This window comes from Anneissia japonica, unplaced genomic scaffold, assembly GCF_011630105.1.
Source record: "Anneissia japonica isolate Jap-2015-1 unplaced genomic scaffold, ASM1163010v1 scaffold6997_len847652_cov182, whole genome shotgun sequence".
Taxonomy (NCBI): domain Eukaryota; kingdom Metazoa; phylum Echinodermata; class Crinoidea; order Comatulida; family Comatulidae; genus Anneissia; species Anneissia japonica.
Window position 1 is genome coordinate 726,675 of NW_022730884.1, and position 23,619 is coordinate 750,293.

A 23,619-nucleotide genomic window follows, 5' to 3' on the forward strand; every position below is an offset into this window, starting at 1 on the left:
TTATATTATTATTATTATTATTATTATTATTATTATTATTATTATTGTTGTTGTTGTTGTTGTTGTTGTTGTTGTTGTTGTTATTGTTGTTATTATTATTATTATTATTTATTATTGTTATTATCATTATGAAGTACGTAATAATAAATACAGGTAGGCTTATTCTTATTAGGCTATAATAGCACATAATGAAAAACAAGAATATCACCAACTATGTTGTTGATAAGTTAATCTGTCAACTCAGGCAATTTAAATTGCTATTGTAATTTAGCTTAATTTCAAAGAATTATCTTAAATTCATCTTAAACGTAAGCCAACGTCACATAAGGAACCATGGTTACGGCAAGCCACCCACACTGGGATACGTCATCGAAAAATTTAAGTTGCATAATTATGTGTTCACATGATAATCTCGTGTTCTCGTCTTAAGACAGGCAGTGCTATGATAATTAATATTTATATATTCAGATTAAATATTCTACTCGTTCATTTGCTGTTACAACCATTATAAATACAACCATCCATGGTACAACCATCTTGTTTATAGTAAATTGTCTTCATATTTCATATCTGTCTTCATTGTTATTAATATATCCCTCGTACGGCCCACATACTGTGTTATTATTATTCCATTTATGTCCCTTATGTCGTAGTTTGCTGTAGTATAACTGAATACAAAAATAGAAACACTGATTGTTGCATTTATCAACTATGCCTTTTGTAGCCTTATAAGTAAAAATTATATTGAAAGCCAAAGTTATTATATATTTCCCCTAGAAACTTTATTTTGTTCCCATTTTCTTTTCTAGTATTGAATGTTCAGCCAGCAATTTACATTGTTATGGGAGCGAACATCGGGACCTCCGTTACCAACACCATTGTTTCGATGGCCCAGTCGAAAGAGCGCGACGAGTTCCGCCGTGCGTTCGGTGGGGCGACCGTCCATGATATGTTCAACTGGTTAGCCGTAATTATTTTCCTCCCGTTAGAGGCGTTAACACATTTTCTTTACTACTTTTCTGATTGGATTGTGGGTAGCTTCAATATACAAATTAACGAAAATGCCGAGGTTGAGCTACTGAAAGTGTTGACGAAACCACTGACAAAAAAAATTATTCAGGTGAGTCGAATGGTTCAACGGCTGAATGGTTCTTGAATTCAACATCATAATAACATGCAATAATAAAATAACATACAAACATATACAAAATAATAGCCTATATATATATATGAGTGAGAGCCCAGGGGAGTGCAAATAAGTTATTATGCATGTAGGCCTACGTCCAGCAAGGCTTTAACCCCTCTAAATATATTAAGCCTATGTTACAGTATGATGATATCGATGATTACCGGTATATAATAATAGGCCTAATGATTTTTTTTTTAATATATCAAGTAGTATGGTCTGTACAATGTTCATTTCGAAATCATATTGACTTTTGAAAAAAATATTGGTAATATGTTTGCATATTTAAAAAAAATGAAAAAGCCTGATTGTTATAATTAATACAAAAAATACACTACGGTAATATCTCGGACTCCCATCGCGGCGTAGACAAATAGTTTACAGTTACAAGAACGGAAAACAACTTAACAAAATTGTTTACCATTAAAAGGACGGAAAACAAAACTATCTGAAAACCAAGAAAAGATTACTAATTCTTGACATATGATATAAGTACCACGCTTTATAAGTGGATAAAGCTGCCAGAAAATAATGTGATAAACTGTTTCTTTAACAAAAGTAAGTCATACCAATTGTATAATAAACCTTTCATTAAACCACCCTTTTGTTTGGACGTTTTGTAAAATCCTTGAGGTAAAACGATAGCAAGATGAGCTCATTATTAATTAAAAGCTGCGTATTTTTTAGGATAGATCGCGGACCCCTCGTCGGGGAAATCCTGGCGGCACCACTGCCTAGGCACCAGTCCTATATATTATGCACCAGTCCTACATATTATGCACCAGTCTTTCATAGTAGCCTATATTGTTGTATTTGTTTACAGATAAACAAGCACGTAATCTCTGACTTAGCTCAGGGCAACGAAGATGCCGCCTCCGAGAGCATGATCAAATCGATGTGTGACAAAAAAGAAATGTTGGCTCCAACGATGGTGACGTCACTACAAAACGTCACAGTTCTGGCTGAAGATGACACTTTAGACACGATAATGAAAAACATTACAAATGCAGTCAATGTTACTGTAGAAGGCGATGGTGTACGATGTAAGTAAAATTTGTGAACAATTTCCACAACCGTATTTATTCAAATAAACATGGTTTTTTTCAACTAGAAATTATGCTGAATCAATTGATTAGACGCGAAAACAAACGTATTTGTTTGGCATATTCATATACACCTATTTATGATACCGTAGGGTTTTTTAATAAGTAAAATGTACAATGAGGATGTAGATGAAACGAAACGAAATGAAATTCATTATACGAAGTTAGAAAAAAATTATGTTTACAACATTGACACTTAATATCATGACATCAACGATTCCTACTAGTAATTGCTATTAATGTAATGTTACTTATTTTATTGGGGTTTTTTTTTTCAAAAGGAACGCAGCGAAATAAAATTGGTTAGGCATGTACGCACTAACTATATAGTTATATATACAGTTATATATATTTATTTCTTTTTCAATCTAATTATGTTACCGTATGCATTATAACATAAATATTTGGGTATGATTCAAGGTATACGAATGATCATTGTTGATGGCGTTTATATTATATCCAAAAATTTCAACAAAAATGAACATAGGCCTATTTGGAAGATTCACTTTCTTCAAAGTTATTTTTAGGCTATAAAGATACAAATTTTTTCAATAAGATAGACTTTTTTCTATTGCTTGATAGAGCAATAGGCCTACCTAGTTTTTTTGCCCTTTATATCACCGTTCCTGAGAGCTATCAACTTAGGCCTATTACTTTTTTATGAAATATTTTTATATTTGCTGTGAACATCGTTTTTCCCCAACTAGAAACTGTGCTGAATAAACTGGTTACACGCACGAACTATTATTATTACGAAATTATTGAGACATTTATATACATCTAATTTTGAAATCGTAGGTTTTTTAATACGAATAATTATTTGGCTATGATTGTAGACGGGATGTAGGTAAAACGAGACGAGATAATATTAATTACACAAAGTTGGGGAAAATATTTGTTGTCACATTTACAATAAAAATAATGACGTAAACAATTTCCATTGCAGTAATTGCTATAATGTATTATTATTATGTTAATTTATTTTTTCATCAAGAAACATTAAAATAATTTAGTTGCACGCGAAAACTCTTACTGTACATTTTTTCATAGATAATTAAAAATCTAATTATGATAGCGTGTGTTTTAACACGAATATTTGGCTATGATTGTAGGCCTTGTGCTGGCATGATAAAGATTATTTTTTTTCTGATTTTAATTGGTCTAAGATTTGTTTTGATTCATTAAATTCCTATTCAATTTGGCGGCTAAGTCCCTATGTACATTAGTTGTCCTTGTCTTTATCTATCATTGGCAACCATTTTGATATATATCCTAATGTTGCTGTCATAGTTAGGTATTGTTCCTGATTCTTGTGCTAAAGACCTCGGCTAAGGTCCGGTTAGCTCCGGGTTTCAATAAGACTCTAATCGCCCGGTTCTTCGAACAACCCTCACCCGAGAGTTAGGTGGGATAAGGGTGCATCCGTTACATATTACTCATACATTTGCCAGTTCCGACACATTTTCTGTGTTTAATGGACTTTCCAAGAATTTGTGATAATGTCCCTACAGAGGTTAGAGGACATCTGCTTTTCAATATCAATTTATCTGAATTTACTTTATTATACGAATGATAGTGTTGGCTGTACTCTAAAATACAAATGCTTAAGTTTGTGTATGTTTTTAATTTTTATATTTTCTTTTATTTTTATAATACACTCTTTGGGGAGCCATCTGACAAGTAATTAATTTTACTTTTTTAGCAATTCTGTCCTGTTGCTGTATAATTTTTCTTGTTTCCCTTGACGTATTTTTCATATTTTCTCGTTTGTCTCTGTATATTGTAATGAATTATAGTAATGACAAAATAAGTGAAAAGAAAAAATGTGTGTACTGTCGCCGCAGTATGGCCACAGGTCCCAAGGGCCCAGCCTATTTCTAATTCCGAATTTTGAATAATGACAAAATTAAATTAAAAAAAAGTAAGTTTAAAAATTTCAGCATAGTCGTATATTGCATGTAAATTACTACAGTATCACAATCATTATGATTACGGTACAGTATAATCATTTATGTACAGTAGTATGGTCTAAATGATTGTGGGTAAACTTTGTTTGAATTCCTGTTTTCTTTTTCAGGTGCTCATTTGTTTGCGGGAACTGGTCTTTCTGATTCTTCAGTGGGTGCCATTTTGCTGGTTGTCTCTCTATTGTTACTATGCGCGTGCTTGATATCACTGGTAAAGGTTCTTCAGTCGATGATGATGGGGAAAATGGCCGAAATGATCAGGAAAAATATTAATGCTGACTTTCCAAAACCATTCTCCTTCCTTACCGGATACGTTGCCATAGTCGTCGGTGCTGGGATGACGTTCCTCGTTCAAAGCAGTTCGGTCTTCACCTCGACAATCACACCACTCGTCGGCATGGGGTTAATTTCTCTCGATAGGATGTACCCTCTGACGCTAGGTTCTAATATAGGTACGACAGCTACTGGTATTCTGGCCGCTCTCTCTAGCGGTAGTGATAAATTTGAGAGCGCGCTACAGATCGCCATCTGTCATTTGTTGTTTAATATATGTGGCATTCTCGTCTGGTACCCCGTCCCATTTATGAGACGAACCCCTATCAAATTAGCTAAAGGCCTAGGTAATACCACTGCCAAGTACCGGTGGTTTGCAATTTTCTATTTGTTGTTAATGTTCTTCGTCTTACCCGGTATCGTGTTCGGGTTGTCATTCGCGGGGGTATGGTATCTTGCCGGGTTTGGTATTCCATTTGTAATAATAGTTTTTGCAGTGACCTTGATTAATATTCTTCAAACGAAGAAACCTAGTGTCTTACCAAAAATACTACAAAACTGGGACTTTTTACCGAAATGTATGCGTTCTTTGAAACCAATAGATGACGTGATTACCAAGTTGCTGTCTGTGTTTAGACGTTGCTGTCCATTCGTATTTAAACCTAAAAACCCTACACCGTCCATTAGGCCTGTAAGACCCGTCGACTCAGGCAATACCACAGTCGTGGCAATGACTGGTACACAAGAAGTACATGTATAAAAAATTGAATGTATTTAGGGCATAATTTTATGCCAAAGGAAAGTACTTAAAATCGTTTAATATTAATGTTAATTTAATATTATTTTAATGTAATAATAATTTAAATTTGATAACAATTAAAATGTATAGCTAATAACGAGGAAATCGTAATTTCAGGCCCTATGCCACTTTGCCAAAATTACAACTCTCTTACAAGCCAAGAAATTCAATTTTCAGTCAATACACCCAAGCTAATTGGCCAGTAAATTGCATACCCGCCCTACAGTTTGTTGTAATTTAAATAAGAACACAACATAAATTATGCTACTTCGCCGGTGCTAAACGAATAATTAATTGTATACTAAGTAAAATTAGGCCTATGCTTAATGCATTTTGTCATTTTTATTTTTAATTATTTCTTCGAAAGCAATAAATATGACGGTACTAACTTATAAACATTGTTGTCGCTAGAAGAGCACAAGAAGGCTCGAAGTACTCGATCAAATAAGTTTTATGTCTATTAAGTCGGTTTTCCACTAGGCGAATTTGTTCGCGCGAATCGCAAGCGTCGGTTCATGCGCATGTGCATTCACATTTATATCGGGTTTTTGCGCGCGAAGTGAAAAAATGCGCAACCAATCAGAGCTCAGGAAGCGAAACGACGCTTTGATTAGCGCGAATAAATTCGCCTAGTGGAAAATCGGTTAATGTTATTTTATAGGCATACTGTACTAACTTGTATTATTATCGTACTTTATCGTACTCACGAAATACGTGGACCAAACTTTCAATACATAGATGGGTGCGGAAGCTGTGATCGTCTGCTGTCTATACAGATGGTTTGACAAACTTTTTGGATTCGGATTGGAGGCAATTGATTTCACAATTTTTTCGTTATGCAATGTTAAGACTGTTTTCCACTTGGCGAATGTATTCGCGCGAATGGAATGCGGCGGATCATGCACATGCGCGTTCACATTTCTATCGGAGTTTTTGCTAGCGAAAAAATGCGCAACCAATCAGAACTCAGGAAACGAACTGACGCTTTGATTCGCCTAGTGGAAAACCAGCTTTAAGATAACATTATTATTCGACGCACACACGTAAAACAGACTTAATGTGACGCTCTCTTTTTAAGCATCGTAAATGACAACGGTATCTTGGAAGAGATGCGTTTTAATATAGGAAAAGTTAGATGTAAACCATCTTGCAAAAATGTTTCATGAATATACATATTATGTAAACTGTAGTCGGTAATAGTGTGAAAAATAACCCCAACAGGAACCGCTGCTTATGTATAAACTAGTATTTATTTTACCTTATATATCTGTATATATTTTGTAGTATATTCTATACAATAGCCGGCTTCCTATATTAAAAAATATATATATAAATTAGAACAAAACAAAAACTTCAAAGAAAGAAAGCAATAAAAAATAAATAAATAAACAAAACAAAAAACAAAAATTAAACAAAGCAAAGCAAAACAAACATAATGCACTGCTGGGTATCACGTCGGATATTACCAATCAGTACTAAGGATATACTCCCCTCCTCGTTGTTTTGAAATGTACAAAAGTCTCTTGGACTGTGTATTTGTTAACTTCGGCTCATTTGGCTACGATAATTATTTATTAATTTTGATTGCTTATTATGGATTGCACTAACATGATTTATTAAGGCCTCATTGAGGAATGGTATTGCTTGAATATGTTTTTATGTTTTATTTATGTTAATATACTTTTAATTTTATTTGAATAAGTGTGTATAAGTCAGAAAATATGTTATGTTATTTTATTTTACGATTAGATAAAAAATGATTACTATCTGTTGAATGGTATACAGTAAGTAATGCATTTTTAAAGAATTGGTCCTAATTGCATAGTGACAAGCAGCCATGATGACGTAATTATAACGTATATTTAGATTACATGTCTGTATGTACGGTACTCAGTTGTAATAGTTGTAATAATACTATGTAATATTCGGTCTTACAGAGCATGCTATACTTTACTCAGTTGAAAAGATTCGTTCTTAAAGTGTATACGTAATCATTGCAAACCTTGACACTTCAGATTTTGCGTCCTTGTTTGTTGACACGTGTCGAACCCCAATGCATTGAAACCCCTATATTTTGTTAAGCCCATGATATTTCATTTGAAAAAGTTGCTATATTTTGAGTGTTCCCCCATTGGTAGTAAACATAAATGTTTATTTTATTTATTATACTGTATATCTCAAAAAAGGTTCTACATTCTGTCATTGTTTATACTCCGCTTCAACAGTACTTAGTCATAATATAATACGCTACAATTATTACAAACCAGCCTTACTGCCTTCATTTACTCTGCACAATACTGCATTTTACTTGCCATTTTAACTATTTATTCTTACATCAACGTCAAATAATTGTAAAATTTAAGTTCCATGTATTTTCGTGTGTTATTGATTTTATAGAATATCAAAGGATTTCTTAATATTTCTGTTCTATTGAACTATTTTGACTTATATTAAGTCATTAACTTAGGCCTATAAAGGGACTACGTAATAAGTGCTGAGGTATACGTCAAAAGTAATGTTGTTTTGCTTTTAGATGTGTCACATTTTGTAATTGATGTGTTTTTGAGGAGGTAGGCCTAAAAAGGTGGTAGTCTTAGAGAAGCTGTACAGTGAGGGAGCAAGGAGAGATTTAGAAGTAAAGCGTTTGTGTTGCCATCTTACTTAACTATTTCACCTATTGTTCCTATTTTAAATCTGTACTGTTGTTTCTTCCTTAGCCTAAGATACCGTACCGAAAAACCTTTGTCCACTTTATTTGACAAAACTGTTGTCTATTTCATGATCTGATGTCATCATATTTAGGCATGTCACTTGTTATTGTCAAAATACAATTTGGTGACCTAGACAGGGCTTTGATGTGCGTGTTATACGTTTGGCTACAGCTAATTGCAATAAATTTAACGTGTCCGTAGGCCCTCGTTTATGCCTTGAACTACCATAACACGGGTATTTTTTAAGGGAATTAATTGTTTTTAATTTTAGCAACGAAACTATTGCCAAATTTAGGTTGTCCATAAATTCTGTAAAGTTATTATAAGAACAGTTTTCTTTTATAAAGAAATGTTTTTTCTTATAATAACTCTATAACAAAAATTTACACACAACAAATGAAAATCATATAGAATATCTCATCCGTACATAGAAAGTAGAATAAATTGTATAGAATATTTACAAAAAATAAGTTATTGTGTTTGACATAAACATTTTATTTTAAGAGGTGTGTTTTTGTGACATGTTGAGAGTTAGTATTTTTTTTCTGCGTCAAAATGATAGTGTTTATTTTTTAATCAAACAACGCAAACGTCCCGCATTCGGAATGTGTACAATAAAAATAAAGAAAATGTGATAGTACATTAATTGGTTTTATGTTCTTTTAGTATTTGGAGAAAAAAATACGGTACAGATACACACTGACATATGATGATGATGATGATGATGGTCGATTTATAAGGCGCAAATAAACAATGTCTCATCTAAAACCGCATATAAAATGATAAGATAATAATTTGTTTATTTTTATTACATTTTCATAGTATCTACCTATTATTACATTGTCTTCATAATAGAAATGTTTACTTAAGTGGGCCCGAATGAAGAGGTTCATATAGCTTATCTGACATCGTGATCATGTGAATACACTGCCGGATTGAACGTCATTTTTGCGCTGAATGAGTAACTGGCTGATCCAGGAGTGGAAAGGAGGTGCTTTAATCCCCAAACCGCAGCAGGTAAAGATAATCCTAACCAACTGTGAAATCAATTAGATAAGAGATTAAAATGGCTAAAACTCCGAAGCTTCCAAAGAAGAGAATAGCCCCCTGGACCCCCACAATGACACGAGAACACCCCCAGAACCTTATCCTCCTCTCTCGCAACCATAGGTTCCACCCCCTTCTTCTCGTTCCTCGACTGCTGCCAACACGGCGCGCCACCCCCAGAAGGAAAACAAATCTGGATCCTGTCCACTGCTGAGAGAGTGATGATGATGTCTCCGATGATCGAACTAGATTCATTGATAGATACTCTCCTACTACTACTTGGACTGTTGTTTTGAACAGGGGTGGCACCAGGATTTGCCCGAGAGGGAGGTCGATGTCCGCGACGAGAGCAAAAAGTGTGTGGTCCGCGGGGCGTCGTTCAAAATGCTCCGAACGTTGGCGGGGAGTGGGGTTGGGTAGAAGCCTCCATATATGACAATTTAGGAGTTTCAAAGGCATATTCAATCGATTTTATAGATATTAATATGATACATTTTTTGAATTGCCTTTGGATTTCTCATTTAAAGGAACCACAAGAGGCCTATCACAGTTCGTTTAATGATTAAAAAACAAAATCAAATACGTTTTCAATGATTTACAAACTTTTTATGACGAATGTTGAAAATGCTGGCATATGTTTTTGAAAAAATTGCGTGCGAGAAAGCTATATAGGCCTATATTTTATCTTTCAAATTTTGTTCAAGCTTTGCAATAATAATTAGCAATCTATTTTATATTTTCAATTATAGACGTCTACAGAACTAGAGCTAGATCTAGGCCGCGTGCCTATTCTACGTACATAGTAGGCCTTATCATCAATAATCACATTCACATCGTAATGCTAAACTAAAGATATCATTACAGCACTTTGTAGGCCTTTTTAGACACACGAATAGAATCGAATACTTTGAAAAATTGTTCCGCTTTTTAATTTTCTTATAGCGTAGCAGGTATGGTTCATCAATAGAATGCCGAGTAGGTGACAAGCTTTTATGAGAGGCATAGGTCTCGGCGACGATGTAGGATGTCACTGGTTTTTTTTTTTCTCTTTCTTTTTTGTGGGGATAACCCACCTTTATTTTCCATTGTCTCTTTTTTCAATAAGTTTCTGTTTTATACTTATCTATATTTCCTAAAGTGAATAAATATGAAACTCATTGAGTATCCTCATATTTTTTCGGCCCTTTTGACAATTTCACGATGCACAAATCTTTAAGCAGAATTCGCTCACACTCAATCATGATACAAGTTATGAATATCATCTATTTGCAATTACATTTTTTGTTTTGTTTTGTTTGTTTTGTTTTGTTTTTTAACATAAAATCTGCCCTAAAGTACGACGTTTAATCTGTACTAATTTTTTAAGGAACATACTCCATCATGAATTATAGACGTCACATTAGGTATATTCATATATTTACAATTTGTTTATTTCTGTTTAAATAAATTACGCCCCTTGTACGTGTTCATGCTTTCAAAAGAATTTCTTATGAACGGACGTTCAAACCATGGTATCATGAAATACATGTCACCTTGTGTCACCTCATACGTACACTCCATCATGAATTATGAAATACGTCACATCATATTTTTCTGATATGCATTTTTCTTTCTTGTGTGTGAGCATCAGCTTCATTTCATGTAGGGCCTATTTAGTAGGCAAATCAATAATATGACGGAACGTTTTCGAATCAGAGGCTGATGAAACCAGCATTACCCCAACAATCAAACAAATGAAAAACAGTAAATAAATTATGGTTACATTACATTATTAACAACTTTACAACAATATGGCTATGTCACCGTTGACCACATGGTATGATGACAGTGTTAAATATGATTTAATTGAATTGGATTAATAAGCAAATTGCACCACGTGAGTTGTGAGAATTATGCTTGATCCTATACAAATTTAAGAAAAAATTAAAGGTAACTTAAAAACGTAGGCCTAGGCCTACTCTACACACATCATGCCCTAAACATCTAAGTGGTAAATCACCGGCCTTCTAATTATAGTCAACTAATACACAAGGAATAAACGATTTATTATGTCGCAAATGCCGAGATATCTAATATAATAATAAGCCTATGTAAAATATGACAAATTTTAGCGGAAAAATCGGTCCCCCTGACCAATTTTTGTTTTCAAAATCGGTCCGGGGGACCGATTTAGGGACGGATTGCGTGATAGGAGGCCTACCCATGGTTATTTTATAAATTTGTTGATGGCAGGTTGTGGTCTGGGGTAGTTTTGTGATACTCAGTGTTTGTTTAGTACAGCAGACGGATTATTTCAATAAATATAAACTTAATTTTAAAACATTCTATCCGTCTCTCCGTATGACATGTTCGGAACTATAAGTTGTGTCACTAGTCTAAGGTTCAAGGTAAAGGTAATAGAAAACCTTTTATAATTGGAAGTTTTGGGGAACGAGTTTTAGTTATCGGTTAACTACTACGTACGTAACTACAAACAAACACACGCACGGACGAAAAAATGGAAGCAGACGACATTGATTTAGATGTTGTGGACTTGTTTTTTGACGATAATGATTATAACCCAAAAAAGTACCAGGATGATATAAGTAAAATACAAACGTTTGTAGCTGGTCATCATGCACGAATGAATAAAGTCGTCCTAGTTACAGTAATATACATTATTAATACTTAAACCTAGGCTAGGCTTTTTGCCTATCTAGCCTAGCCTAGGCTAGGCCTAGTATAGGCTAGTGTAGCCTAGTGAAGTCCGGTGCGCCAGCATGCCAGCTTGGGTAGGCCATGGGCCTAGCCTACTACTACAATAGGCTAGCTAGGCCTAGGTCTAAATACTATATATAGGCCCTAGGAGAAAGAGGCAATAGGCCTGCATGGATGTATTGTTTGTACAAAAACAGTGGATAGGCGTACCCTAGTCTCTAGTCCCTACTTCTACTAGACTAGGCCTACTTTATTTAGTAGTATTACTACTAGGCCTAGTATTCCCTACTAGTAGGCCTAGTACTACTAGTACTAGCTACTAGCCTAGGCCCTACCTAACTAGCCAGTCTAGGCTAGAGTAGTACTGCTAGCCTAGGCTTACACTTAACTGGCCTAGCCTTCTCCACTATAGGCCTTTTTCGCAAATCGGTAGACATCATGAAGTGATGACAAACATTGCGAATCAGCGGTGCGTAGCCAACAGAAATAAGATAAGCTTTTGGGCTGATTTTTTGACATCATGTTATTTTAAAAATCATAACTCTATAACGGGGCATCGTATCCAAAACATTTTTCCAGCAAAATGTTCTTAAAAGACTAGTCTACACCACTATATGATTGAAAAAAAATTGAAAAATTGTTTTCACCTCTGAAATCAAGATTGAAAAAGAAAAGCCTATCTCAGTAGTCTATTAAAATAGGTATATGCATTACAGTGCTGTAGTACTAGTAATACTCTGAACTAGCATTGTTTTAGTTACCATATGAGAGTTTTCTGTGTAAAAACATGATTTACTATCCTATACTTCTTTATAAAACATAACTTGTACTTTATAATAAGAGAATTCTGTATATTATCGCTAATTGGAACAGTAACAACTCGAAAGTCCTATGCTACTGCACTGTAATGCATAGGCCTATTTTAATACACTACTAAGATAGGCTTTTCTTTTTCCATCTTGATTTCAGAGGTCAAAAACATTTTTCAATCATATAGTGGTGTAGACTAGTCTTTTAAGAACATTTTGCTTTAAAAATTTTTTGGATACGACGCCACGTTATGGAGTTATGGTTTTTTCAAATAACATTATGTCAGAAAATCAGCCCAAAAGCTTATCTTATTTCTGTTGGTTACGCACCGCTGATTCGCAATGTCTACCGATTCGTGAAAAAGGCCTATTGTACTACTACTACTAACTAGGACCTTGGCCTACTAGTTACTCTACTACTAGTACTAGGCCTAGCCTCCTACACTAGCTAAAATAAAGGCTAGGCTAAAACTAGGGACGCTAATGCACTTTAGTTTAGGGTTTGGGTGGAGTACTAAAGCGCATTAGCATTAGCGCCAGGTAGCTTGTAAATTTATAGCCTAGCTAGATAGTACTACTAGGCCTACTACTACTATTACTACTAGGCCTACTACTACTATTACTACTAGGCCTACTATTACTACTAGGCCTACTACTACTATTACTACTAGGCCTACTACTACTATTACTACTATTACTACTACTACTATTACTACTACTACTATTACTACTACTACTACTAGTGTTTTTACAGAGAAAAGTATTAACATAGGACCCTTTGGTTAACAACAAGGTCATTGAAAGCTTATCTTTTGACTTGGCTGTTTGTCATCACTTTAACATGTCTACCGATTCTTGGAAAGGTGTAGGGCCTAGTGCAAGTAATTTAAATATTTAAAAAGAGAATTTGGCTAAAAAATAACACTGAATCTATTGATTAGCTGAGTATAGGTTTCATAAAATGTTCATGATTGTTGTGATTTCTTAAAACTATAGTATTTGGTCTTCCTACAATATAATGCCAGTGACAGTAGGCCTATGCTACATGTTATACTATTAAAACTGTGCTTTTCTATAAAAAATGGAAATGTTTATTTATATAAAAATTTAATTATGAGTCTAATACAATGCACCCTCCACTATTTTTACCAGTTACCTTTCACAATCCAATTTTTTTATGTTGCTTACGATACCTTTTTAATGTTATGTCTTTCAATTATTCTATGTGGCTTTGTCCTCCTTTTCATTTATTTCGGGAGATTAATTTTTCCTTTTATTCCATTCGTAATTTACTCTATGGTTTTGATGAAAACTAATTTTAGATGATGAATCTCTGTACCAAAGCCAGATTTGCCAAATCCTGCAAAATATGCTGCCGATGTCTATTTTAAATTTTCTTCTAATAACATATTTGATATTTAGTTATACTATTTGACTATATTTTTAAATAATTAAAGATGTAAATTTATAATTGGTACTATAGTCTTTTATATACTTTGTAGTTCTTCAGTCACACAATTCAGCATACTGTAATAGACAGTTGTAAGAGAAGATAAGATAAAATAAATAAGATAAAATAACTTTATTTGTCCTTGCAAAATATAAAACAAGGAAATTCCTCTTCCATTGATATACAAAATACAGTAGAAGATTGTATTGCTTTTTACTGAGTAAATATACTCAAATATATCCCTGCAAACCTCCAAACTGCTTGATAATGATAAAATAAATGTTATAGCTCGGCATACCAAAAATATCAAATTTATATTTTAAAAAATAAATAAATTGAATTATTACCTTTTTCTTTTTGGCTCTTGATTTAAATCATATTGTATTTGTAGTTTCCTTTTTATTTACTAGTCTGGAGGAACAGCAATACCTCTGGAAAATCAAGCAGTCAGATTTATTGAAAACTTCAGTGGTGGAAAACGAGGAGCTGCTTCAGCAGAGTATCCTTTATTTATTTTTAATAAAGTTTTCATTTAATAATTTATAGCAAATCTTAAGATGAGAATGAAGCCCTGAGTGGGAGGTAGTTTTAGTGGGGAATTCTCCCTCTTATTGGCTGTGGCCAGAGGCTGTAATTAATAATCCCTACAGCTGGGGCATCCTGGGTAATCATAAGATACATCACATTGACTAAATTTGGCTTCTAACTCTTTTCTCTTGCAAGTGGACTATTCCACATGCCATCAGTGAATTTGAGTTGCCATGGTGATAGAAATTTGAATTACGCTTCTTTGAGTTTGGCAGCAGTTGAACACGATTGCTGTACAATAAATTCTATTTATTGACGCATACTGTATGACTGCAATAGCTATGTATTCTCTTCTATTTCAAGGCCCTAATGACTCGCATACTCAATTACATACTGAACTTCATGGGGTAGGGGTGTTATACCAGTCTAAGGTGATGGTGTATGTTGTATACAATCCTGTAAGATTGGTAAATTCGTTTTCCTATAGGCATTCATTTTAAGGTATTTTTTATCAGAAGGCTATGGAGTTATATTTCTCTACCGTCAGGGATCTCTGAGACCTTACAGTAGACACTTTGCAGGAGGAAATATATTGGACGTATTGGAAATAAGAGAAGATTGCAAAGATGGAACGTGCTCTCAACTTCAAGGTATTTGTAAAATTTGTATTGCAATGCATTATGATGAGATGTTACAGCTGCTAATTATGTGGGTGTAAGAAATTTTCAAACTGACATATCAATCATCAACAGATGTAATAGTCTACTGTATTTTGACTCTATTGGAATCCAAACAATGCAAATGCTTTGTTGTTGAAAATTGTTGATTTGATATACAGTACTGTACATCACCACACATCACTGAAACTATCCAACAAGTGTTATCATCCTATTCTGATAGAACTATAATGAATGTTGCATTATTATTACTAAGGTCTGTGATAATTTAGACAAACCCAGTGATTCATCTGAAATAGAAAGCTCTCACCACCCCCTCCCCCCTCCAATTGAAAATGTTTGAAACATAAAAGTAGTTAAAAGTCACCACTTGCCAAACCTCCAAAATTGTCAGAAAGAATCGAAGATGACGGCTATGCTCTCTGTATAATACTGTAAAACCTCGAAATTGAAACCCTAGACTTCTTTTTTGTTTTTGTTTTTTTGGTTTTTTTTGCCAACTTTGGATGGGCTTCTTTTCAAGGCTATTTTTGCAAAGCAGAGGGGGCTTCTTTCCAAAATGAATGCTGTAAATTTTGTAAACTTGTACTATTTAAACAATAAATAAGGCCACTGTACCATCAATCTGTGCATGGAGTGTATTTAACTGGCATTAAATCACCTAAACTAACTGTATACAAACCATTCATTCATTTATTCATTCATAATGGTATATTTATTAATAAAATCAACCTCACAGAAAAACTGAATTGCGATAATCTTTTACATAAAATCAATGAAGCACAACAATGAGGTGATAAAATTTGAGGAAATAGTACCTGTAGGTGACCAGTAATGACACATTTAAATAGTAAAATTCATTCTTAATTTATTATCAGCTATTTTTGGCAACCGTAAGGATCTAATTAGTATGTGTGATGTACGGTGTACCATAGAAAATAGAACTTAAAAACATTGTCTTTAATGTATTTACTTTACCTACTCTCCACATGTATCTCAAACGAGTCCACACACATCTTAGCCCCACCTATGGTTGTGCTGAGGTGGTGAAATTTAGGGAAATTGTACCTCTAAATTGCCGGATATGACACTCTATATTAAAATTCATCATCATCAATTTAATTAATCGCTGTGAAGTACCGGTACCATAAAAAATAAAACTTTATTGTCTTTGATGTATTTATCTACTTTATGTGCCGAAAACCATTCTTTTCTTTGCACACTTTTTCTCATACTCAAATTATAATAAAGGCACGCGCACTTGAGTCGCGTACTATAGGTAATTCAGATGTTTGTGGGCAGAGATACCAGCATTTTGCTATAAAATAAGATATACTCTGACTGTAGAGCGCTCTTTCTTTAAAACCTAGATCATTTATGCAGTTTATTTCAACAATTTTCAGGCATATCCTCTTGACTCACGAAAAATGAGGGGTGTCCCCTTCCCCCATGATCTGCTTCCACGGGTGCATGAGAGTCCACATGTTAGGGCTGAGGTGCGAAAAGTTTGAGACCTCTGGGTGCTTGGAAGTTGTACTCTCATACCTTTAAAATCATCAACAATATAATACAACAATTATTTTGGTAAATTTTTGTAATAATCAAATTAATGTAAATAGAGTTAATTAATTGAATTATTGTTACCAATTGAAATGATACCATTTGACGTTTTTGGTGTTATTTTTGAATGATAAATATTGTAAATATGTTTCTCGAATTTGTATTGTACACTGTTGGATGAATTTCTCTTTTAGGACGTGTTCAGTATTGTTTTGTTTAAATTTGATGATTGTATGCGCTCTGGGGTCGGCTTGCTGGCGTAGAACGCTTTATAAATGTCACTTATTATTATTATTATTATTTTTCTTAATACAATTAAAGAGGGTGTGATTGCACCCTCTGCACCCCCCAACCTTGCATCTGCCCCAGACGAGGTTAGCATAATAATCCTCCTTAGCTTTTTCGATTTCTGATTTTACTTTATTCCATTTTCCAATTCCATGAATGGGGTCTTCATGAAATGCCTTCTGACGATTTAAAATCAGCGTTTTCACATATGGAGTCATCCAAGGTTTTCCATAACAGTGCAGCTTAATAGATTTTAATAGTTGGAAAGTAAGTATCCAATGCCTTCGCTAAGGTACAATATAGTGCATCGCATTTACCTTGAACAGACAATTCATCCAAGCCTTTAAAGTTTAAGCCAGTCATGTTGAGCAATCCAACTGTCAATCTGTGATGGCAGATTCTTTCATAGGTCGAACCACTTTGTACTGGGTAGAATTTTTCTTGGCGATTTGGCGTAGCTTGGGTACCAGCTTGTTTTTAATTTACTTGTTTTTTTTTAAATTTATGTACAGTGTATATACTTTACTATCTCGAGAAGAAGCCTATGCTATCTTGAAAAGAAGCCGCTTTTTTAGAGGCTAATTGTGCAAATTAAAGAGGTTGGGGGGGGGGGAGGTGTTTCAATTCGAGATGGACTTCATCTTGAGATTAAGCCTACTGGGCTTCAATTCAAGTTTCTTACGGTATAATTATTACCATGTAGGTGCCCTGATTGAAAATGGGGCTTTGAACTATTGACTTCAGTGCCAGAAGCAGGAACATTACCTCTTGTCCCTATGCTCAGCTTTGCTTTATTATTATTTTATTATCAAATATTATTATTATTTTATTAAATTATTTTAAATTTTACTGATAGTAATTTTGATCATTCATTATTTGTCATAAAATGTAAATTTGGAAAACACTTATTTTTCATATTCAATTGTTCCTCATTAATTTACATGTTAGCTTAAATGGACATCTCAATAAATTATGGAGAATTGTTATAGTGTCTTTGTGAAAGTTGTTAGTTTCTCTGTCCTCTTTTGCAGTTGATACCACCAAGATGCCTTCTCTAATGGCTATCGTCGAGGCCTACCAAACTGCTAAAAACTCTGGTAGGTTGTTGGAAGTTAGCTACCATAGTCTTGTTGATTACATTGCGTTGTTGAAGGCGTCAAGTGAAGCCCTGCATTTATTGGGGTCATTGGCAGTATTCTACCTTGCTGCAGCGGTATCGGACTTCTACATTCCACCTTCTGATATGGTAAGAAAATTTTAATTCGCTTAAATAGATTAACATGGTGACTGGCAGACATTTTATTTAGGTTCTCTACTGTGTTGCCAAAACAAGTATACGTGTACAAACATACTTTTTTTAATTGTTATCAAGTCAAGCCATATGAAAAAATGCTGTCTCTAATATATTTTCAGGAAAATATTACAGTAGGGGACTGCGTCTAATATTTTTTCAGGGGACGAGTCAACTCATCACTGGCAATAGTACAGTTACTTTTTATTGTCTCTGCCAAGTGCGATTTTTCTTGTCCACTTTTTGCATGGGTTGGTGTATGTTCATGCAAGCATTTTTACTGCCAGCATCATAACGCCACAAACATACTTGTTATTTGCACATCAACGTATATTAGGTGTATCTTCCGCGAAATGCTAGCCGTTAAGTCTATGGTTTTACAATGTACAACAGTGAAGTAATAAAGCTAGAATATTACCTGGGTTTTGACAAGTATAGTCGTCCCTGTCTCCCTTAGCACCACCCTGTGGAACGAGTTTACTCATCGCTGGCAGCAAACGTGTTAAGGACATTGAGTATATATTAAATATTGAGGGAACTTTCTAAATGTGGACTTTGCTTGACTGTGTTTGCATTTTGCATCAAGATGATTTTAATCAATAAGAAACATAAAAAAAAAACCCAAGAAACATGAGAGTTGAATATGCAAGTACCTTTGCTTAAAAATATACATAACCTCCCCCCCCCCCAACTTCTTTAGAATTAGTCAGCATATTTAGGTTTATTCAAAAGAAATTTTAAAACTTATTTTGTAAAACTTTTTAGTCTATTATTCTTCACTTGATGCCTTTTTGTAATTTTTTTTTCTTGAATTGGCGCAGTAAACATTTTTAATTTATAATTTCTGATAAACTGCATTATTAAATGTAATACAGAATAATTTTATAATTTGATTTGCAGAAATTGCATCATTATGAATTATCTTTTTGAACAAACAATATATAAACAATGCAGTAAATGCAGACAATTTCAGCTGTTATTGTAAAATAATGTAATCCAATTATATTTTGTGACATAATAAGTTCCTTGGGACTTCCCCTTGGCTCCTGTGAAAATGTTTACAGTTTACAATAACTCTCTGAATTACAAACTTTCTCACTCTCAAATCCTATTGGTACAGAATGGCTCATAATTAAGAGATGTTACCTTAGCTATGATAAGATGGATCAAGGACACCCTAGCATTCTATCTTGAATGTGCCAAAGGAGGAACTCTGTGCAGTGAGGACTATTAGTGAATATATGGTTAAAAACCCCTACTGGTGGCACTCGTAAATTGCATGCCAAAGGAAATTGAATTTGCTTCGTATTCAGAGATTACACTTTATTAAGCAAATGTCCTTTTTAATGTTAATGTTTTGCCAGCTTTTGTCTTAATGGAAACAGGCAACCCATTCATTCATGAAATAGGTGTTAAATTTGATAGTTTTAGAGAGGTAAATAATATTTATTAGCATTTAGCTTGTATATATTTTTTTTTTCTCAGTGCAATTCCCATTAAATATTACCCTTGTTTTTAGAAGCTTTAGTTGACAGATGACACCAAATTTGGCACAGTATGCTAATTAGCGGAAGTTTTGCGCAGCGGTTGTGGTTCGGACTTTCAATCTTAAGGTCGGGGTTTCGAGTCTCTGCTGTGCAGATTCGCTTTTGTTCTTGGGCAAGGCACTTCAGCTACATTGCTTCAGTCCACCCAGCTGTATCAATGGGTACCAGCAAACTGCTGGGGACTAACCTGCGATGGACTAGTGTCCTGTCCAGGGGGAGTACAACTCTCATCCGCTTCACACTACAGAAACTGGGGATAAGCTCCAGCCCTATGAGCCCCAGTGGCTCGGAAAGTATTTAGTATGTTAATTATTTGTATTTCATGTACAGTAGTGGATCCAGGAATTTGAAATAGAGGTGGCCTGGGGAGGGAATTTGGCTGGTGTCTTAGTACTATAAGTGAAAGTAAAGATTGGCCAATTAACAAATGCATGAATATTACCTTGAAAATTAGCTGGTCAAAATGAATTACAGAATTTCTTGTAAGTTAACTAAAACCTATAAGTGTATTATTAGAAGTTAATAAATTATTTGAAATGAGCTATTCAATTTATTGTTTCGATATTTTTATATATGAATTTTTATATCAGCATTTCCATTTATGTTCTTGTAAATATTATATTATATTTTTTTGTCTTTTTAGCCAAAGCACAAGATACAGTCTACATCAGGTCCACTTCAACTTGCTCTTCATCAGGTCCCCAAATTTCTACGAGCCCTCGTTTCAAAGTGGTCCCCAAAAGCATTTGTGGCTACCTTCAAACTCGAAACGGATGAAGCAATTTTGATAGACAAAGCACTAGGAGCTCTCTCTAAATATGGACATCAGGTTGTGATAGCAAATATTTTACATGAGAGGCGGTACAGAGTAATTATAGTAACCAAGGAAGAACAAAAAGAACTTTTACTCAGTAGAGCTTCGCAAGACCAGGAGCACGATATTGAAAGAGTAATAGTTAGGGATATCTGTATACGACATGATCAATTCCACAAGGGAACTGAAGTTTAGGGGCAAAAAATCTTCTTCTTTCATTAAAATTTCTATCCATTCTTTTTTCCTTTTTTTCCATGTGTACTTTGTTCCCTCAGAACGTTATTAGGGAGCTTTTGATTGCACGACGATGGTAGGACGTAGAACGTAGTGACGTCACATAAAGTCATCTGCGCATGCGAGAACGTTGAGTTCTCGCGGTCACATGGATTCTAGGACACAATTTGGCCAAATATACGTTCTGCAAAGAACGTCGGACGGTCACGCATGAGTGAATCCGTTCTGCCATTGTGTCGTCGCACATATCGGAAGCTTCATATTATCAATTTTGGCAGGAGTCCCAAAGTTTTGGTCGCATCATATACTTATACGGATCTTTCCAGATTAACAACTGACTATCAGAGCATGTTATTTAATAGCCAGGAATATGCTCCTGTCCCACAAACACCCAAGTTTATGGACATTTTGCACAGTTTAAGATCTCACTCTTTAGCAAGAATATCCTAGGGGAATGGGCTGGCTTAGCGGGAAGGTCTTTATATACAACATACCAGTGTGTATCTATTCATGAATGTTTGTGAAAGCAATGCTGCCTCAAAATCAATTGGGATTCTCGTTCTATGAAGAAGCAGATTGCTTGCCTTGTGATCATGTTTAAGCAGCAGTGGTGCCACCAAGATTTGTCAGTTTGTGTTGGGGGAGGGGTGCCAGGGTGAAGCCCTGGTGGGGATCAGGGTGGCTAGTACTACTGTTGCTTAAAGAAACTGATTTTGGCTCATCTGTTCTAGAATGTTTTACAACATATTTTACTACCCAAATATGTTTTTTTCCCCGATGAATAGTGCCGACGGGACTGCTGGTATGGGTAGTGCGGGGAGAGGGGGATGAGAGCCGGCTTCCTGCTGACACCCCGCAGCCTTTGTCACTGTTAAGCAATAAAATATCTTAATAGTTCAGTGATTGAATGTAGATACATAAATTATTTGAATTATACAATTAAATTTTGTGTTTAAGGCACATTGAATAACTTATGCCATGAACAGTTTTTCTACACATTGTAGATTTTAAATAAAATTATAGTTACTGTTAAAATTATTGTTGTTTTGTTGTCTCTGTTGGCAATATTTTTGTTTTTATCCTTGCTAGTATTTTCATATTTATTACAATAGAACATAGAGATGCAAGCTGTTGATGGTGCTGTCTAAGCACACGCACACACATTATTGATGCACATGCAAAAGTGTTATACGTGCGTGTAATATACGCGCACCTTTACACATTTTGACAGGATATGCAACTATTTCTACAGCATGATACTAGCCTTGCCGAACTGAACAAGCAACAGTACTAACAGTGGATTGGCTACATTTACCCTTTAAAGGTTATCTTGTTAGGCCTTAATCAACTACGAAGCACGTATAATACTTTACAAATATGCTCCCACCCTTACCGTGAAGATTTCTTCACAGTTTTGTTTTTCATCATGTACATAGGTGCACCTACACTGAACTAAAGTTTTTTTAGTTCTTCCGGTCTATAGAGGGCGCTAACAGTTTTTTTTCATTAAATGTCTTCAAACCTCTGAGGCTCATAGTTGACCAACTTGGTGGTTCAGAAATTAGCGGACATTGGGTTCATCAAGTCAGACAGGGTCCATATTCAGAATTCACCACCACCACCTCTAGTCAGCATCCGGATTATAGCCATGGTTGGATCAATGGCGAGATATTTTATATGCGCCTTTGGTAACCTAATTTAGGCTACTGCAAATCACAATAAAGGTAAAAGGTAGTCCACCTAATTTATTTGGATCGTCGGCAAATTTATATTTTTTCACCATTAATGATATTTTACCGTTTTATTAGTATTTTATATCAGTCGATATACAGTACTTAAAGCAAGGTTATAATCTTCATGTTTACAAAAACTTGTTTTAAATGTGTTAACAATGATGAATAAAAAGCGCTATGATGTTCATTAAAAATAGCGCTATACAAGTGCAATGTATTATAGTCAAGCTTACATAAATCGACCAATCCTGCTCATAAATATGACATTGCTTTGGATTACAAGCATTATTCAACAAATTAAATACGAAATCAAACACGAAATCCGCTCGAAGTACCTACTTTAAACGCTGAACCCCTTGAGATGAATTACACAGGCCTATTAACATTGAAAGTGTTACTTGATTTAAATCTTGTTCTTACATTTAGAGATCATGTTTGTTTGTACAGTAAAACAGTTTACCTTTCCAAGATACAAAACTAAAGATAAACTATAATTGGATATTTTATGAGTCATGGTAGGCTAAGCAATAGGCCTATACTATTACCAGTTATTCAGCTACAAAATGAGATGATAATAACAATACTTTAGATTTTTTAAAGTAGTCAAGTGACACACCGGCCTAGTATCCTATCATATTAGGTTGAGTAGGTATATTTAAAAGTTCTTTTCCCTGGTCTTCTTAGACAACCTTGCTTTATGTTGTCCAGGCTTATAGGCTAGTACTCCGTTTCTATTATCGAAAGATGGGCAAATACGAGGCCTATGTTTGTACTGAATTGGTCCATATTTTTGATCGATGCCTTTCCAAAAAAAAAAAAACAAGATATTTATCGCCCTCTATGTTTAAGGGCAAACAAGACAAGAGCAAACAAATCCTGAACAAACGAATGGATGGACGATGTGC

The 23,619-nt window shown here is 34.6% G+C and overlaps 3 protein-coding genes across 3 annotated transcripts in view; all 3 read left to right on the forward strand.

The window, feature by feature from the left end:
* The window catches only part of LOC117115153 (sodium-dependent phosphate transport protein 2B-like), a 16,794-nt gene extending 8,115 nt beyond the window's left edge, over positions 1-8,679 (forward strand). Inside the window, exons 4-6 of the mRNA XM_033258841.1 lie at positions 810-1,120; positions 2,010-2,229; positions 4,367-8,679. Coding sequence (XP_033114732.1) covers positions 810-1,120; positions 2,010-2,229; positions 4,367-5,289 — 1,454 coding nt within the window. The 3' untranslated portion in view covers positions 5,290-8,679. The remainder of the gene's footprint in view (positions 1-809; positions 1,121-2,009; positions 2,230-4,366) is intronic.
* Positions 8,680-11,539: 2,860 nt separating this feature from the next.
* LOC117115170 (phosphopantothenate--cysteine ligase-like) lies at positions 11,540-22,019 on the forward strand. The gene is made up of 5 exons (XM_033258877.1): positions 11,540-11,733; positions 14,453-14,541; positions 15,072-15,220; positions 18,127-18,341; positions 20,577-22,019. The coding sequence occupies exons 1-5, from the start codon at positions 11,584-11,586 to the stop codon at positions 20,940-20,942; spliced, it is 969 nt and encodes a 322-aa protein (XP_033114768.1). The 5' UTR covers positions 11,540-11,583; the 3' UTR covers positions 20,943-22,019.
* A 562-nt stretch (positions 22,020-22,581) lies between these two features.
* Positions 22,582-23,619, forward strand: part of LOC117115151 (3-hydroxyisobutyryl-CoA hydrolase, mitochondrial-like) — a 14,125-nt gene continuing 13,087 nt past the window's right edge. The window contains exon 1 of the mRNA XM_033258838.1: positions 22,582-22,705. The gene's annotated coding sequence lies outside the window, so the exon portion shown is untranslated. The remainder of the gene's footprint in view (positions 22,706-23,619) is intronic.